This window comes from Microtus oregoni, unplaced genomic scaffold, assembly GCF_018167655.1.
Source record: "Microtus oregoni isolate MIOR12 unplaced genomic scaffold, Mior012 000049F_ref0000343, whole genome shotgun sequence".
Classification (NCBI taxonomy): Eukaryota; Metazoa; Chordata; class Mammalia; order Rodentia; family Cricetidae; genus Microtus; species Microtus oregoni.
In genome coordinates, this window is record NW_024543223.1 from 3,031,020 (window position 1) to 3,049,854 (window position 18,835).

General features: G+C 42.9%; 1 protein-coding gene across 3 annotated transcripts in view; it reads left to right on the plus strand.

Moving 5' to 3' along the window:
• The window catches only part of LOC121436447 (sodium/glucose cotransporter 1-like), a 61,728-nt gene extending 44,627 nt beyond the window's left edge, over positions 1 to 17,101 (plus strand). Inside the window, exons 11-15 of one of the 3 annotated variants that reach the window (XM_041636364.1) lie at positions 1,889 to 2,039; positions 4,071 to 4,239; positions 6,610 to 6,825; positions 10,191 to 10,296; positions 15,245 to 17,101. In XM_041636364.1, the coding sequence (XP_041492298.1) occupies positions 1,889 to 2,039; positions 4,071 to 4,239; positions 6,610 to 6,825; positions 10,191 to 10,296; positions 15,245 to 15,468 (866 nt within the window). In that variant the 3' untranslated portion in view covers positions 15,469 to 17,101. The remainder of the gene's footprint in view (positions 1 to 1,888; positions 2,040 to 4,070; positions 4,240 to 6,609; positions 6,826 to 10,190; positions 10,297 to 15,244) is intronic. The other 2 variants (XM_041636365.1, XM_041636366.1) reach the window with 2 other exon arrangements.
• Positions 17,102 to 18,835: the final 1,734 nt, after the last annotated feature.

Genomic DNA, 18,835 nt, shown 5'->3' on the forward strand with positions numbered 1-18,835 from the left:
TCGGATTACTGGGCTGCACCAGCATGCCTAGACTTCTTTTTAAATTTCTCTCCAGAGCTTTATGCACAACCTTGGGCAGAGCGTTTGTATTCCAATCATATAAGAGGGGAAATATATTTAACCACTCCCCTGAACTTGGCTGCTATTTAGTTAAGGTTCCCATAAGCGTCAGTCACACTGGTCTTGGCAGGAACAGGGTGTGACTTCTCCAAACGGGCCCTGGACCCCTGCGCTCATGAGACCCTAGCACATGGTGCTAGAGGGAACAGTGAGCAATAAAAAGCCATGTGCAAAACAGCAAAACACTGTGTCTGTCACCTGGCTTCTGTGACTACTCAATCCCCTGTGTTAGACCACCAGACACTTCCTGTCCCTTGTCTTACGTCACTCACTTGCGTTTAACGGCATTGGTCAGTTGTCTCCTTGAGTCTTTCTCTTAGGGTCCATAATGTTATCCTTTCCTGTTTGCCTTTCCACATCTTCTTAGGCTGCCTCTTTTGGTTCCTCTTGTAGCTTCAGCTTTTCAGCCAGCAAGTGTTCCCCAACTAATCCACATCAGTCCTGCCCATTTTGTCTCCTAACTATCATGCACTTTCCTTCCTGCCTACGTTTGCCATTCTTGCCTTACTTCATCTGCCTTATTATAATGGGGAGGGGGGCTAGACTGCCATACAAGTACATTTAGCAAGCATTTGTTGAGTAGATAAGCAGATGAAGGTTTAAGAAGAATAGAACAATGAGAGATTAGGTTGTTTTAACCTAGGCTGCCTGAACTGTCAATGGCAAAGCTGATGTGGGCATAGGTCAAACAGGTCTTAGCTGGGCGATGGTGGCACACGCCTTTAATCCAGCACTCAGGTGGCAGAGGCAGGTGAATCCCTGTGAGTTCAAGGCCAGACTGTACTACAGAGTGGGAGTTCCAGTACAGCCTCCAAAGCTACGGAGAAACCGTGTCTAAACAAAATAAGCAAATAAACAACCAAAACAACAACAAAACCAAATCTTGCTGCAAGTCAGGCAGTCTGTCACAGACCTGCTTCACCAGGTGACTTATTAGTGTGGCTAACAGGTTGTGGTCCAGCCAGTCCAACAATCATTGTTCCCTAACAGAAAGCCCCAGAATCTAGTAGTTGTTCAGGCCATGAGGTTCAGTGTCTCAGCTCGTCTTCAGTATTTGCCGGAGTCCCTAAGAAGTAGGCTCCCATAATGGGCTTGCCAGTGAGGGTGATGTCACGCAGACAAACAGCAAGAGAATCCTTCTTCCAAGTCCTTTATGCAGGCTGCCATCAGAGGGTGTAGCCAGAATAAAGATGGATCTTTCCACCTCAAAAAATCTGGATTAAAGGTGGGTCTTTCTACCTCAAATGATTTAATAAAGAAAAATAATTGCTCCCAGGTGTGCCCAGTGGCTTGGGTTTTAGTTAATTCCAGGTGAGTCAAGCTGACAACCAAGAGCAGCCACCACACTCTATGCTACAGCTTTGCCAGATGAGAGTTGTTCATTTCTCTAGCCTCCCATTCGTGGATGTCTTTTCATTCTCTCCGGTCCAGCTTAGACATCCTTCTTCTGTATCATGACTCTTTGGTGAGAGTCCTTCCGGTAGTCCCCTCGGGTGAGAACACCCACCACTGCCATGACCACCACACTCACCACCACCATCACCACCATTTAGTTGAAAAGTCTGCAATGTTTCTCTTGTCTCAAATCATTGCCTGCTGTGGTCTTAGAATGTAAAGCTACAGTCCATTTCTTGAAACTTCTCTTCTTTCTGGAGAGAGAAATTTGAGACACAGTCATGGTTTCTAAAGGCAAACAGACCTTGGAGACTGCTGCACAAGAAACAGAGTCAGGGTGATGAATGTCACTCAAAACCCCGTTCTGTTTCAGGACTCCGAGGCCTGATGTTGTCAGTCATGATGGCCTCCCTCATGAGCTCTTTGACCTCCATCTTCAACAGCGCCAGCACCCTCTTTACCATGGACGTCTACACCAAGATCCGGAAGGGAGCATCTGAGAAGGAGCTCATGATTGCAGGAAGGTAAATGCAGCTTCCTCCTCTCTACCATGTACCAGGGGAGCTGAAGGTCACAGAGAGTTCTACCCACCGTAGTGCGGTTAGGCAAGATTGGCGGGTACTTGGTATAATCGGAGTTATCTCTGTGCCCAGTTATAGTTGCTATGTACGGGAACTTTATTTTCTGAGCTACTGGAGGATTGAAGTCAGGGGTTTTCACATTCTGGGCAAGTACTGCACCACAGAGCTAGACCCCAGCCCTGGCATTTCATTTTACATTGAAACAGTTGAGCAGTGTCCCTCTGGAGTTAGGAGAAACAAACAGATTGACTTCTCTATCTCAGGCTACCAGTGAGCATTACTAGAATGAAGTTGCCTAGGTCTTACTTAACTAGGCCTGGATTGGGCAGAGTCAGAACTGCCAGCTGCAACCAATTAAGTCCCTGCACAGGGCTCTGAGTATATTCTGTGCTGTACAAAGTACCAGCTATGTGCACATATATATTCAGATGGTGTTGGCATTGAACTTGGCACTTTGCAATGCTCTACCACTGAACTGTATCCACACCGCTTGATTTTTGAGAAAACAAGGGTACTTAATGCCACAAAAGAGTGTGTGACCAGCAGAGAATCTACTACTTTGCATTCTACTGAGCAGCACTGAGGTTTGATTTTCCTTAGAAGGTACCTGCTGGAGAGAAAACCAGTTCGTTGACTTGTATAGTTCTAGATTTTCTGGTCCTATGATTGTATTGAATCTCACATTTTTTTGCGCCTCCCATAACTACTGGCTTTGGGTTTGCTCAGCACTGAACAAGCTTACAATGGCATGAAGCAATCGTAATGTTTGTAAGAGCAATCCAGGAGCCAGATAAAAGAGAGATGAGCATGGCTTAGTGTAGTAGGGGGAAGGTTTTGTGGAAGATCTTAGAGTCAAAAATGGCAGGTAGGGTTTGAGTAAATCATGGATGTTATGGGAAATCCATCCCAGAGGAAGACCTATGTAAAAGCACTACTCCGTGCTTTAAACACACATGGGGTAAGGAAACTCTAGTCTTTACAATTAAACCAAGTGCACAAAAGTAAGAGCATGTAAGAGAATCTCCCACCGTTTTACAACATGAAGTAAAATAAGAAGAAGAGAGCTAGAAAGACCCGGTCACTTCCCGAGTAGATGGCTCCTTTAGACTCTCTCCTTGGCTAATGTTTTTTTTAACTGTGTTAAGACTTTCTAAGAAAGAAGGAGAAGAAGATGAAGAAGATGGTATTTTAAAAATTTTTATTTAATTTAAATTTTTTTTTTAATTTGAGAGCCAAGTGTGATGGTGGTGTCCACCTTTAATTTCAATACTTGGGGGTCAGAAGCAGGTGGAACTCTGTGAGTTCAAGGCCAGGCTGGTCTACAGAGAGAGTTCCAGGACAACCAGGACTGTCATACAGAGAAACCCTGTCTCAAGAGAGAGAGAGAGAGAGAGAGAGAGAGAGAGAGAGAGAGAGGAAGAAGAAGAAGAAGAGTTTTTACTTTTTAAATTTAATTTAAAAAATTTTTAAATTTAAATCTAATATTTGTGAGATGTTTTTCTCTCATTAATCTTTATCCCAACCGTTTATTCTCAGTTTTCAGCTGAAGAGATATTAAGTGCCATGTTTTCTATCATGTAGAAACAGTGGGAATTTGAGCGCATGATTACTTTGCTCCCGAGTCCTGTAACCCCATACCTACACCTGACGCTTCTCAAAGCGAGATTTTCATACATTAGATCACTGGGCCAAGCTGCCTGATGAAAGTCAGATGAGTTTCAGTTATTCAGTTATTCATAGACACAGGTGACTTTTCTGATGCCTAAGCAGAGCAAGGAAGAAAGAAGTCTCCAGAATGAATTTGCTTATTTCGCTTCACTACAGTAACGTGAGATATGCATATATTTATATAGTACTCGTGCATATATATTTGCTGGTGACCTCTATATGTAAGTATGTGCATATGTTTACATATTATTGGTACGTATTTGTTTATGTACAACACTGATGTGCTACTGTGGGCTCTGATTTCAGGTTGTTCATCCTCGTGCTGATTGCCATCAGCATCGCCTGGGTGCCTATCGTGCAGTCGGCTCAGAGTGGACAGCTCTTTGACTACATCCAGTCTATCACCAGTTACTTGGGGCCACCCATCGCAGCTGTCTTCCTGCTTGCTGTTTTCTGCAAGAGAGTCAATGAACCAGTAGGTATCGTTCTAGAAGCTCCCGAAAAGCCCGTGTGCTGCAGCAGTGGCTTATGGGGGTTTGCAAATTCTCTATGAGAAGGATTGTTTTCCAGAGATCTTAGACAGAAGTGATGTACAGTTAGAAGTTTGGCTGGGTACGCCTCAAAGAACCACAAGGGCCCCTCAGGAGTTAGTATCAGATCTACTTTCTCTCTGACCCCCCCAACCCAGTTCTTGCTATAAGGTCCCAACTAATAGTGTACATTTTCCATCCAGTCTTTTTAACCATTTAGGCACTTAGTTTTCTTTTCTTTGATTTTGGTCTCTGAAATGCTTTGCTTACATTGCCTTCCTAAACTTGAAAAGGTATAGGCCCTGGTTACCAAAAGAGGAATAAATAGAACAGAGGTGTCTCCTATGGGATGGAGGGTGACAGAAACTGTGACCAGACAGCGTCCCCTCCCTTGCTCTTTGACAAGTTAAGTCATGTGGTGTTGCACGGGGTGTGAGTTAGAGATGAGGGCCACACTGTATCTTTGTTCTGTCACTTGGTGTTTTACCCTGCTATGCTGTGGGGACCTTCTTTGCTGGTCTATTTCTGTCCCCCGTGCTCCTTGTATCCATATGGGTGTGGAGAAAGTGTTCTGCTAGGATCTAACTATTTCCTGTGTTGTTTTCTTCTTCAGGGTCATAGTCCTTGCTTAATTGGGCTAGATCCTGTGCTTACTCTTCGAGTCCTGATAGCCTGTCTTCTGCTTGATTCGCTGTACTCGTGAGCCTTCCCTGTGAGGTTCCTAGTTGAGGTGTTGGGTTTTCAGTTCTGTGGTCACGTTTCATCTTCAGTCCTCAGGGCTTCTGTCTCCTCACTGAATTCTGTTCTCACATCCCGATTGTCTCTGTCATTCCCATCAGCCTTAGGTTTGCATTTGCTTGAGCACCACGCAGGTGTGTATTCTCCTTCGTTTCATTGAACTGCTTGTGTCTTCTTTAAACTTGAATTCTTTGCTGAAGTTATGATTGTTCTTTTCAATTCTGTATCCTGGGACTCATCTGGGTAACTTTCACTGGTGAATCTTTCTATAGAAACAATGGTTGTAGGATAGAAATTACTGGCTCAATCTTTCATGTCATTTGTATTTTTGTGATGAACTGGTGTATGGGCTTCTGTAGTTAGTTCTGATGTGGACAGAGCAGGTTGGACAGAGGAGAGCATGTACCTGTGGGTTGGGCCTGAAGGCAATGGCTTGAGTGAAGTCGGGTGGAGGGAGGGGACTGCAGTGGTCTAGGATGTGCCTCCTGGTCTAAACTGGAACACATGGGTAGATCTGGCCACGTGGAAAGGTCGGATATGGTATGAGAGGAGCCTGTGGGTTGAAAACAGGTAGGTAGAGTCTGGCAGAAGGTAGGTAGAGTCTTCAGTAAAGACCAGGCTGAGGCAGTGTCTATGGGGTCAGGAGCAGATTTGGGGATAGTGTGCAAATGGGGAGGGTTAAGGAGTCTCATTGAAATGAACCCTGGAGAAAGATGTTGGCTATTGGCTGGGTGCAGGGGTTGGCTGCTGGGCAAAAGGGACCTGTGATCAGAGAAAGTCCTGGTGGAAGTCAGAGGTTGGTTTGGATGCAGGCAGAGGAGGTAAATTAGGCAGTGGCCCTGGATGTGTGGTCCTGGGAGAGATCAGGTGGGTTGGGGGAAGGCATGAGTGAGTCAGAGAGAATCACTAGGTGAGACCCTGGAGAAAGGGGTGGGAGATTTGGCAGGATAAAGAGGTCGGATGTGATGCAGGAAGGACCTGTGGGTTGTTGCAAGTATTTTTTATATTTTTATAGAAAAGTTCCTTTCTTCTTCATTCCTCAAAGTCTTTATTTAGTTTAACTATTTTTATGTCTTCAGAGAATTTATCAGAATGTACAGAAAGCAATGAATCAGCATGTACGTGACTTGGGAGTCTTGTGATAACATCAGCTGAAAGTATGCAGGCTCAAATTATTGCTGCTCTGGTTTTTGTGGTCCTGAGGATTGAGTCCATGGCCTCACACTTCTAGTCCAACACTCAACCACTGAACTACACCCTTCACCCTCAAACTAGCTTTTCTGTTAGGAGGAAGGTTTTGATTTGATATGCACTGTTAAATAGTCTATACCAACCAGTAAATGTTTGAATCCATTTTATTTTGAATTTTTGTGTTATGATACAGGATATCATGTCATTGAAACAATAGACAGACTCATAAAAAGTGCTACTTAACAGTTCTCGCCCAGATCTGATTTTAGTGTCCTGGCTGCAGATGGCTCGGAGGAGCCTTCTCTCCTGTTTCCTCATCTCTGGCTTCTGAGAACACCAGTTGCTTTCTTGTTTCAACACAATTAACCCAGGGTTTTCTTTTGCAGGGAGCCTTCTGGGGACTGATTCTAGGCCTTTTGATTGGACTCTCCCGTATGATTACTGAGTTTGCCTATGGAACCGGGAGCTGCATGGAGCCTACCAACTGCCCCACCATCATCTGTGGGGTGCACTATCTATACTTTGCCATCATCCTCTTTACTATCACTCTCATCGTCGTCTTGGCCATCTCCTTCCTCACCAAGCCCATTCCAGATGTGCACGTGAGTATCCATCCATTCGAGACCTTTCCTGCCTGTGTCCCACAGTCCTTGCTGCAGCACCCCGCTGAGCAGCTCACACTTTACAGAGCTGAGATAGCTCCAGCTGGTCGATGGTTTCATGTAGGAGGATTCAGGATGGGAAACATGGGATGCTTGCTGTCTCAGCACTGTCTGGTCCAAGCCTTACAGCCCAGACTTCAGTCTGGGACTTTCCTGAAGACTCAGCTTCCTGAGTAATGCCTACAAAGGGAAGTGAGGTCACTTGACAGGCAGCATAATACTCTAGGTTAGAAGTCCTTGTCCAAAATAAGAAGTTGAATTTCATGTGAAAATACCATGGCCAAATGTCCAGAAGTCCTGCAACACACATGCCTAATACAAAAATCATCCACTCAGGAAAACTTAAACTATAGCTTACTTTTTGACTTTTTTCTAAAGGAGATATCTTTAACAGTATGCTTTCTGTTACTATAATTGAATGCTACAGAATAAGTAGATTATAAATAATATTATAAACAATATAATTATATAAATAATATTTCTAATGTTAAAAATGACATTTATAATATTATAAGTAATAGAAGTTTATTTCTCTCACCATATGGATGTTGGAAAGTCAAAAGTTGACAGGCTTCATATGGTAAGGGGTTTCATGTTGCATAACAATGTGGTAGTTGGTGTCTTGACAGAAGCTGCTGTGAGAGAGAGGGAGAACGGATAGAAGCCAAACTTCATCTTTTTTTTTATCAGAAAGGTTCTCCCAAGGTAGCAGTATTAAGAGGTAATTGGAATACTTCCTTCCAAAGATTATCTAAAGAAATACCCCACTCTTGATGTCACACCGGCAATTACATTCCAGTATTTGTCTTGGAGGAGACATTCACACCACAGTATACTATCAATGCCCACCCAACTGAAGCCTTCACAAGTCATAAGACACTTCTTTAGCTGCATATGTTGACATTGTGTTAAAGTTATTTTATAGTTTTACCAATTCAAAGAATAGTAAATAATGGGGCCATCTTATTATAATAAAAATAGTCTGGTGACCCAATAATACAACATTCTATTGTTCCCAGGTTATCAAGGGAACAGAGCTAGAAAAGGAACCCAATGTAGCATTTATCTGTAGAAAAAGGGTTGTATGAACACTTTACTCCAGCACACACTAATACAAGCACCCGTGGAATCCCTAAGAGAGCTTTAACCTCCCTGGCAGATTATCAAGATCTGAGACAGCCTTAATGTAAAATAGAATCTGCATTTATAGCTGCAGATTCTCCAGCTTGTCTTTTGCCAGCTCTGTGGTAGGGATCTTTACATTGTATCAACCATTTTGCTGTATCTCATTCTTCGGAAGCATTGAAGCTTCACACATTTTTAGCTCTGAGCTTCCTTTTGTATTGGCGGAGACTCCTCATTCATTCCCGGCCACCTAGACTCAAAATAATTACACTGAAACTATATTAATTGCAACACTACTTGGCCAATGAATCTAGCGTATTCCTAGCTAGCTCGTATATCTTAAATTAACCCATTCCTATGATTTTATATTCTACCACTAGGCTTGTAGTTTACTCCAGGGTGCGTCTGTCTCCTCCAGTGGCTACATGGTTTCTCCTGACTCCGCCTACTTTCTCCCAGCATTCAGTTTAGTTTTCCTGCCTAGCTCTGTTCTACACTATCACAAGCCAAAGTAGCTTTTTTTTTTATTCATTAAACAATAAAAGCAACACATATACTGGAGGATTTCCCACACCACTTGTAAAGTAGGGAAAGCAAGACATTCAGCAAAAGGCATGGCTGGGGTGGATGTATGGCATTGGTTCTCACAGAATTTTACAAATTCTTACCTCATATTCCAAATTGTATCGGTAGAAACTGCCCCTGCTCTACTCTGTGTTGACAGGGCCCATGTTTGTAGTTCTTATTTCCATAGTGTGACAGTGTTAGTAATAAGATCTTACAATGCTGGTTCACATAAATGACTTCTAGTCTTCTTTCTTAGCAGCAGTGATGAAAGGAACAAATTTAATTATCAGAGAAAAGTGAATTCATTCACACAACAAATATTTCAGGTAGTTTCTTTTCATGAGCTTTTAAATTTTAAAAATGTAAAAGCTCCATTTTATCTATGTATTTTGTGCATGTGTGGGCATCTGCATGCTGCAGTGCACACATGAAGGGCAGAGGAAAACTCACGTGAGGTGCTTGTCCTCTTCTATTCAGCAGATCCTCAGGATTGAACTCGAGGCTTCATGCTTGGTTGTACTCTCTTTTATTCACAGAGCTATCTCACTGGCCCAGCATGTTTAAATCTATTATATTTTTAATTCACCTTGCCCTTTATTTTTGTTTTTATTTTTTTACTACTAATATTATTGTACTTCTTTGATACTTTCATATATGAACATACTGAATTTGGTCATTTACACTGTCTATTACCATCTCATCCCATGTCTTTCCAACAAGCCCCCTCTTACTTTGGCTCACAGAGTTTAATTATGACTGCTTGCATGAGAGTGAGCCAGGAATCCTCTAGAACCCGGGAGCTTGTCACTGGCTATCCCACTGGAGAAAATGTCACTTCCTCTTCAGCAGTCTTTAATTGTCCACAGGCCCTCAGCGTGGGGTGGGGTCTCCTGAGTGGCTTCCCCATGCAGGAGGAAATGGTGACAGCCCCATCTTGTGCAGGTCACTGGTGCAGTGAGGGCCCCAGTGCAGGAGGAGTCATGTCCAGTCGCTGCTCCCACACTCTTCCCTATCTGGTCTTCCCTTCTCACCTGTGATTCTCCCCTTAGCCTCTCCCTAGATTATGCTGCATATATTATGTGGGATTTCAGTGGGAGAGTGATCCATGATTTCTTGGTATGGCAAGGCCATATTCATTTCCTTTTTTGATTCATACTTTTCTGTTGTTCGAGGTTTCTGTCCTGCCTGGTTTCTGCAGTTGTTAAGTCCCAAAGAAATCACACAGAGGTCTACATTAGTTATAAACTAATTGGCCCATTAGCTCAGGCTTCTTATTAACTCTTATAACTTATATTAGCTCATTATTCTTGTCTCTGTTAGCCACATGGCTCAGTACCTTTTTCAGTGAGGCAGTCACATCTTGCTTCTTCTGTGGCTGGGCCAGGACTGCAGAGGAATGGGCTTCCTTCTTCCTAGAATTCTTCTTGACCCACCTCTACTGCCTGTCTGCTTGTCCTGCCTATACTTCCTGCCTGGCTACTGGCCAATCAGCTTTTATTTAAAATTTAACTGACAGAATACAGAAATTGTCTCACACCACTTTGTTTCCCCAAATTCTTGGCCTAAGGCACTATTTCAACCTTTCTGGTAATCTGTTCTGCTTTCTCCCACAGCTGTATCGTCTGTGTTGGAGTCTTCGTGACAGCAAGGAAGAACGAATTGACCTGGATGCAGGAGATGAGGACTTCCAGGAGGACTCCAAGGATACAACTGAGATAGGTGTGTTCCTAAGCCACTTGTTGAAGTTTAGCAAATGCCTTTGTCAATGCTCACATCTCTTCTCGGGGACTAGGGAAGGGTAGTGGAAGACAGGTGTGGATACGCACTGAAAAAGCTCACCAAATGGGCAACACTGGGAAACCCTCTCAGCTGCCTTGCTCCTCAGATTTTGCAGAACTCAGTGAATCAGGGAATGAAGAATAATTTGTTCTTGATATGGAGCACAGTCAGGGTCGAAGATTGGGGCTTTCTGGTATAGCCTATGATCTAAGATAGAGATGTACGCAAGCTATGTCCATTTCTGATGACACCAGAGTATGGGCCAGAGGCTCTTGGCATGTTAAGTTTTTCCACTTTAGGTTAGAAACCCAATTTCTCTGGATGCTTAACATGATGCTTAGTGTCCATAAACTTATGCTTTGTGATTTTTTTCTGTTGTCTGGGTTTTTGTCCTGCCCAGTTCCTGCAGTCATTAAGTCCCAAAGAAATCACATAGAGTTCTACATTAGCTATAAACTTATTGGCCCATTAGCTCAGGCTTCTTATTAACTCTTGTAACTTATATTAGCCCAATATTCTTGTCTATGTTAGCCACGTGGCTCAGTACCTTTTTCAGCAAGGCAGTCACATCTTGCTTGCTCTGTCACTGGGCCAGGACCGCCAAGGAATGAGCTTCCTTATTTCCAGAATTCTCCTGTTCTCATTGACCTGCCTCTACTTCCTGCCTGGTTATCCTGCCTATTTTCTGCCTGGCTACTGACCAATCAGTGTTTATTTAAAATATAATTGACAGAATACAGACATTTGTCCCACACCTCTTCCCTCTTTTTTTTTTTAAATAACAAGAACTCTGAATCTGATATACTTTGTTTAGCTTTTCTCCTGACCATTAGCCATTACAACTTGTAACCAACATTCTAAACAAAGGAAAATATCCATAGTCCATTTTATGGGAATGTGGGCATAGTTCTCCAGGCTACTTCCTGCTGGTTGGGGGTGCTGATAATCTTATGGGGACCTAAAGAAAATTTAGAATTATGATCAAGTCCTGACTGGAGTATCCTGTGAGACTTGATCATCTCAGGCAGAGTCATGAATCTGTTCTGGATGAAGAACTCAGACATCTGGTCCATCTATTCCTACTGGAGATTTCTTAGGTGATCTTCCTTGATCAAACCTGATTTTTCTTAACTCAGAATGAATCCACAGCCTCTCATTTCCTGTGGAAACAAAAGCAAAACCTCTTCTCCATAGTAATATACCCTTTGACTTCAATTTTGAAGTCAAGGTATTTTTAAAGTACCTATCTTGGATTAATTCAGCAGCATTATAAACAAATATCTTTTGGCAACTGTTGCTCCTTCCTCAGCATTCAAACAATTCAAAGAGAACATAATAACATACAGTATCCAGACTCTCTGTATATTTTTCATCTTTACATAGCTTTATTTAAACCTCTATTTCTTTTACTTTTATTTTTACTTTTACTTTTAATTTTGACTTTTTGAGACAAGTTCTCTGTGTATCTTTGGCTGTTCTGGAACTCCCTCTGTAGACCAGGCTGTCCTTGAACTCACAGAGATCCACCTGCCTCTGCCTCCCAAGTTCTCTCTCTCTCTCTCTCACTCTCTCTCTCTCTCTCTCTGTCTCTCTCTCTCTCTTTAAGGACTTTAACCTTTTTCTTTTCTCTCCCAAGCCTGCATATATTTTTAACACACTATAAAACATTTAGAGGTTTTCTTCATCTTTGAATCTCTCTTTACTGTATATCTCTCTTTTTCTGACCACGTGAGTCTTTAATTTATTAAGCAAAATGGCTAGAATTAAAGCTGTGGCTTTGGTGGCTGGATCCAGCCTATTACTTAACTTTCTGAGATTTCAGCCTCATGGCAGAGGTACCAACCAGATCCATGTTTATTGACACAACTCTATGGTGTTACAAGGTCCCTGCCAGCAAGCAAGCTCCAGCAGTGTGCTCACAAACCTCACTCAAATGCTCTGTGGCCAGACCTCCTACCTGAAAGAGTCCGAGTTTGTGCTGGCAGGACAGCCCAGAAAGCTGGCATTTTAAAATGGCATGATTTTTCTCCTGCTATGGCTGAAAACAAAAAAGCATGCGGTCAGCTTTTCATCAACACCATTTAAGTGTTTTGTGCCAGGGCTTCTTAAAAGAGCTGTAAGGTTGTATAGCTAAAGCTGAGTCCGGAAGCCTCTATTAAATGAGAGCACTTGCCTCTAGCAAGCAAAGCCCATCTGAGAAAATGCTGTTATCAATAAGTCATGCTATCCTTTTTTTCTAGAATTACTTCCCAAGCTCTCTCAGGCTTTATGTGGATGCAGTTTCCACATGGACATGCAGTTTCTGTCCAGCCCAGTTCCCACAGCCGTTAAGTCCCAAAGAAATCACACAGAGGTCTACATTAACTATAAACTGACTGGCTCATTAGCTCAAGCTTCTTATTAAATCTTATAACTTATATTAGCCCATTATTCTTGTCTATGTTAGCCACATGGCTCAGTACTTTTTTCAGCAAGGCACTCATATCTTGCTAGCTTTGTGACTAGGCCAGGACTGCCAAGGAATGAGTTTCCTTCTTCCCAGAATTCTCCTGTTCTCATTGATTTGCCTCTACTTCCTGTCTGGTTTTCCTGACTATACTTCCTGCCTGGCTATTGACCAATCAGCGTTTATTTAAAATATAACTGACAGGATGCAGACAATTGTCCCACACCATTTTTCAGTTCTGGGGATCAAGTCTTCCTTAGACTTAGCATGCTGCAAAGAAAGTGCTCTATGTCTGAGCTCCTCCACTCTAGCCCCAGGCTTAGTCCTTAAATTAAGTCTGTCTTCAACTTTGTGTTGCAACTTTTTCTATGTGGAAGAGAAACACACATGGGTATGCGTGTGTATGGTATGCAGAAGTATGGGACTGTTAAGTACGCAAGTCCCTGTGCTTTATCTGGTACTGAAATGGAAGGTTGGTCCTGAAGATAGCACTAGCTGAAGCAGAGAAAGTTACGAGTCTGGCATCAGACACAAAGACTCCTAGCTGCAGACCCAGTAGATGTCAAGCTCACCGTGAGCCCAGGGACCACGTGGCCTCGTCACCTCACTTCAGAGTTCTGAGACACGTATGTACTTGGCCACTAAAGCTCCAAAAATAAGTGTGTGAGCTAGGAATGGTGGCACATACCCATAATCCAGGAGTCAGGAGGTCTGTCTGGCCATGTATTGAGCCTCCATTTCCCACCCCAAAAAAGCAAAACATATTAATCTGCTTATAAAAAGCAGGATGTGCCAATCAGTAGTCTCTGAACACGGTGCTAACACATAGAGTGGCATCAGGGGAAGGGACCTGACCTGCAGACCCCAAAGCAGCAGGATCTCCACAACACAGGGCAACAGCAGGATATCCAGGAGGAGCCCTAGTGAGGCTCAGCCTAGATCAGGAGGTAGAAACCAGAGGCCTCGAACCAGACCAATGACTCCATGCAATGAACACTTCCAGTAAATCTATATGGACAAAGGGGTTCATGGTATGACTCACGGTGTCACACTGCAGCTTCCCCGACAAGATTTTTATTTTTTCCCCTTTTTAAATTTATTTTTCCCTTTTTCTCTTAAATATTGTTTTATTTGGGGCTGTGCAGGGCTAGAGGGTGAAGGGATGGGAAAATGAATGGGATCAAAATACATGATGTAAAGACACAAACTAAAATTTTTAAAAAGAACAAAAATAGCCTGCTACATTAAAAAAAATAGAGTAGGGTGGATGTCACAGCTGGTCACTGGCAGAGCTGGCATCTGAAACTACGCCTGTCTGTCTCCAGTGCCATAACTGACCTCTGAGCTGGGAATCTGCTCCCTTGCCAGCATCCACTTTGGGTGTCGGCAGCACCGCATGGCTTGGTTGAGCAGTACTAACGTGTGCACCTGCGTGCTGTGAGCCCGGCGGGTACAGACTGCTGTGACTGTGCATCAGGACCTGGTCAGAGTGGCCCTTCCCTCCGGCTGGGTCTGTTGTGAGACCTTAGAATAGGCAAGTGTTGGCAGCTCTCCTCTGGGTCAGGCCAGCTTCCCTGCCTTCCAGTGGCATAGCAAAAGGATATGGTCCTAGATTTCAGAGGTGGGTTTACCGTATTGTCCCTAAGTCAGTTGTCCATCTTGTTGTTAGCACGTCCCTCTCATAATCTATTATCTTACCTGACTATTCTAAATCAAAGCCCATTTTTATTGGTCCTAGAAGAGATAAATCTCAGATTAGTTGACTGTGAGAAGCCAGAGTCCAAGTCAACTCTGTCTCAGAATTGTATTCACTTCCCATTCTGGAAAACAAGAGAAGGATTCTTCTACAGAATGTAAATTCTCTGTGGTATTCCATCTTCCCAGGAAACTTTCTAGTCCCTTTACCCCAGTGGTTCTCAACCTTTGGGTCTTGACCCCTTTGGGGGGGTTGAAGGTGTAAGTCATAACAATCCCACACCAGTTCAGAATTATGATTAATAGAATAGTTATTTATTTAAAGGTGAAAACTTACAGATCACCATCCCAGACAACAGCCCTCTGCACAACCAGGAAAGGAACCTAGTCGCCGGAAGCAGAGCCGGAAGCAGGAGAGCAAGCTGAAGGCAGTTGCTACTTTTTTAAAAAGAGAGAGACCACACGCCAATGGGCTGGTATCTCAGTGGCTGTTGGCTGAAGGAGCAGAAGGAGCTCCTGCAACAGGGGGTCAAATAACCCTTTCACAGGGGCTAAGACCATCTGCATATCAGATATTTGCATTATATTTCATAACAGTAGCAAAATTACAGTTATGAAGTAGCAATGAAAACAGTTGTATTGGGGGTCACCACAGCATGAGGAACTATATTAAAGAGTCACATCATTAGGAAAGCTGAGAACCACTGCTTTAGACTTTTTATCCAACCTTTTGATGTCTCTTTGTAGAAACAGAAGCTCCCCAAAAGGAGAAAGGATGCTTCAGGAAGGCATATGACCTGTTCTGTGGGCTGGACCAGGAGAAAGGACCAAAGCTGACTAAGGAAGAGGAGGAAGCCTTGAAGATGAAGATGACAGACACTTCTGAGAAGCCTTTGTGGAGGACAGTGGTGAACATCAACGGCATCATCCTATTGGCTGTGGCCGTCTTTTGCTATGCCTATTTTGCTTGAGTCCTGCCTTCTGGTGTAGGTTGGCTTTGTATTTCCCTTTAGACCATTCTGCAGTTGTTTGGGGAAATTGTAAATTTTTTCCATTGGGATTAAATATGTAAATTGTAATTTTAGAGTTGCTGGAAGGAAATAATTACATTGCTGTAAACTTTTGCATTTGAAGCCATGTGGCACACATATCTGCCTCTCCTAGAGTTTAAGAAGAGAAATTGACACAGATCTCAGAAAAGTCTGCCTTAGCCACAGAAGACTGTGTGATCTCATGCTATTCTGCCTCAGTACATCCAGTTTGTAATTATTGTTTATAAATAATTCAATAAGATTTTTTAGAGGTTGTAGTCTAGTTTCTGTCATTTTCCTACCTGACTCTTCCTTCTTTGTTTTTAAGAAATCTTTACCAATGGCTCATATCTTAGATTTTTTTTCTATTAAAAGGAAATCATTTTTACAATTGGATGAATACCCAGAAGCTAAGGACAGAGACCCTATCCTAGAAATTTGTTTCTTTAAATGGTGGTCTCAAGGGGACAGTATTTATCTGCAGTATGGGGACTCCACCAATTGGGGGTGCAGACAATCTTGAGCAGCAGGAATTTTCTGGCCTTTAGGAAATACCCTATGTGTATCTCCTGTGTTTGTTACTCATCTCGGTGTTTCCTGTGCACGAAGTGTCTTAGCTGCTCAGGACTGTACATTGACTCCAGGAATTTCATGACATTTTTGATGGATGCTGCTTGGTCCTTGTTTAGTTTGTATTTAATTTTATTATTTTTGTGGCTGCACAAAGTATACCTCAGATGTTCAGTATGGAGAACACTGCATTTCCTTGTGGCCCCTGCCTCATGGTGCTGATGTTGACATGAAATATGTTCTTAGAAGTTGACACTGTGTGACAGGACAGAGCAAATGCTCCTGCAGGAACATATGCCATCCAGTCACAGTGCATCTTCCCAGGAACCATTGACCTGATTAGCCCAAGCTCCTCTTTCCTGTGTGTTCCCATGGCCACACTGGTTGCCTTTTAAGGTGTCACGGTTGGTGACCACCCACTGACAAGACTAAGGCTGATGCCCTTGTCTCTAGGTGGCAGTGTTTAGCTGCCTAGAGCTAAGTAGGAAGAAGAATGTTGATGTTGAGCTAGTTTTCCATGGGAAAACAATTTTCATTTAACTTAAAATTAATGAATTAATTAAAATTACCCTTGCAAAAATCTAAATTATTTTGTAATATTATTCCATTGAAACTAGGAAATCAGTATGTTATTGTGGAATGATTTTAAGTTAGTTTACAAAAGAGCTGAGTAAAGTCTTGGACTTAGATCTGGCTCCAGGGTCAATGGATGGTTTGTGTTCTAGGAAAGAAAACCTGGAGGGACTTGCTTGAGGTCTTGTCTCCTTCCCCTTCCTAGACTGAGAGATGGAAAGTGGGGAGTTTCTCAGGGCCAGCACAGCATAGAGTTCTGCAGAGTGCTGTCTCGGAGGGCTTGGTGCTAGGGTGTGGGTCTTGAGAGGAGAAAGGGGAGGATTGAAGCTTGTGGGTAAAAAGGGCGGTGTGAACTATCTCGATGGTTTTGGTTTCAGTTCTTGGCATTGCCTGTGATCTACTGTATATATTTTAATAAAGTATTTTGTCTGAGCTGTGTGTTTTTCTCTGTGAAAGATGGAAAGTCTTGGTGCTCATTGGATCTTCTGTGGTGTGTAGAAGACTTTGGAAAGGGGATGGCAGACACATGCAGGAAAGTGCCATGCAGATGCTATGTTAAGTTGTATTATTGTCCCAATGATTAAATGGTATTTGTGTTGATAAAAATGAAAACACTAAAATTCTTACAACTTTGAAAAATTACAGATAAAAGTGAACTTAATTGTGGTTAGCATTCAGATATGGGACACACACACACACACACTTGAGCAATTAAAAATTGTAGCCAAAACCAGGCACAGAGGTGTGAGCCTATATTCTCAGGTACTAGAAAAGCCCAAATAGAAGGAACACTTGAGCCCAAGAGTTCAAGATAGCCTAGGCAACATAACCATATCTCAACTCAAGAAAAATGTAGCTATTCAACATGAAATACAGGTTGTCCCTGTATTTAAGACTTTAAGACTTTTAAGTGTTTAAGACTTTAGATCTTTTAGTTTATCCTTTGAGGTTAGGGAGTGAACCAAGTCTTAGCTCCCCACCTATGGTCACCTCTAAGACCAGGGAAATGTGTCAAAGTTTCAGTCTTCACTCATGGTTACCCTTTGAGGTCAGGGAGCACACTGAGACTTTGTATTCCTCCACTGGTTCCCCTCTGAGTTTAAAGAATGCATGGAGACTTGGTTCCCCAGCCAGAGCATCCTCAGAGGTAAGGGAGTGCAGTGGGATTTCAGCCTCACACTGATTGTTGCCCTTGGAGTTCATGGAGTGAGCAGAGACTCTGTCTGTCTCCACATAGCTCTCATTTCCCTCTAGAACTTTTCCTGTTTAATATCATACCAATGTCACCACAGCAGGTCTCCTCAGTCCCCCGCTGCTCACACCTTTTCTCCCATTTCTCTGTAACCCCCCTTCTCTCCATCTCTCAAAGAACAGAGGCCTCCCTGGTCTTATAGGATGTTCTAGCTTCACTTCTGCTGCTGGGTCAACTTGCCACATGGGGAAGGAGAGGGTTTAGTCAGCTTCTAGCTCTAGATTATGGTCCTCAATTTCAGGGAAGTCAAGACAGAAACTCAAGCTAGTTACATCCCATCCAGAGTCAAGAGCACTGAGAAACAAATACACCCATGCTTGCTTTCAGCTAACCTTCTCCACCAGTGTGCAGGTCAGGGTCAGCCCATGACATGGAGACACCCACACTCTGGGAAAGAAGGAAATTCCTACAGAGGGCCTAGGGGCTAACCTTATCTAGATTATTCTTTAATTGAGGCTCTCATCCCAGGTGACTCTAGGTTAGGTCAAGTTGTCAGTTAAAGCTAACCAGCACCTCCATGACTCAGTTAAATCTAACTAGCACCTATGTGTCTCAGTCTCCCAGGAACTGAGACTGTTGTGTTATCTGATTATATTTTTACCCCTCTTTCCAGTCTATTTTTAACCAAATTCTCTCTCTCTCTGCTCAGCCACTCCCCCTTCTATGTATGCCTTCCTCCTCTACTTCCAATGTGAGATTTCTTTCTTATTTGTTTTCAAACACACAATAGCTAATGTATTAGTGTAGTAGGAGAGATCCACTTGTTGGTTCCCACTTCCCAGAACTGATATAATCACACAGAAACTGTATTATTTAAAATCACTGCTTGGCCCATTAGCTCTAGCTTCTTATTGGCTAACTCTTACATATTAATTTAACCCATTTCTATCAATCTGTGTATCGCCACGTGGC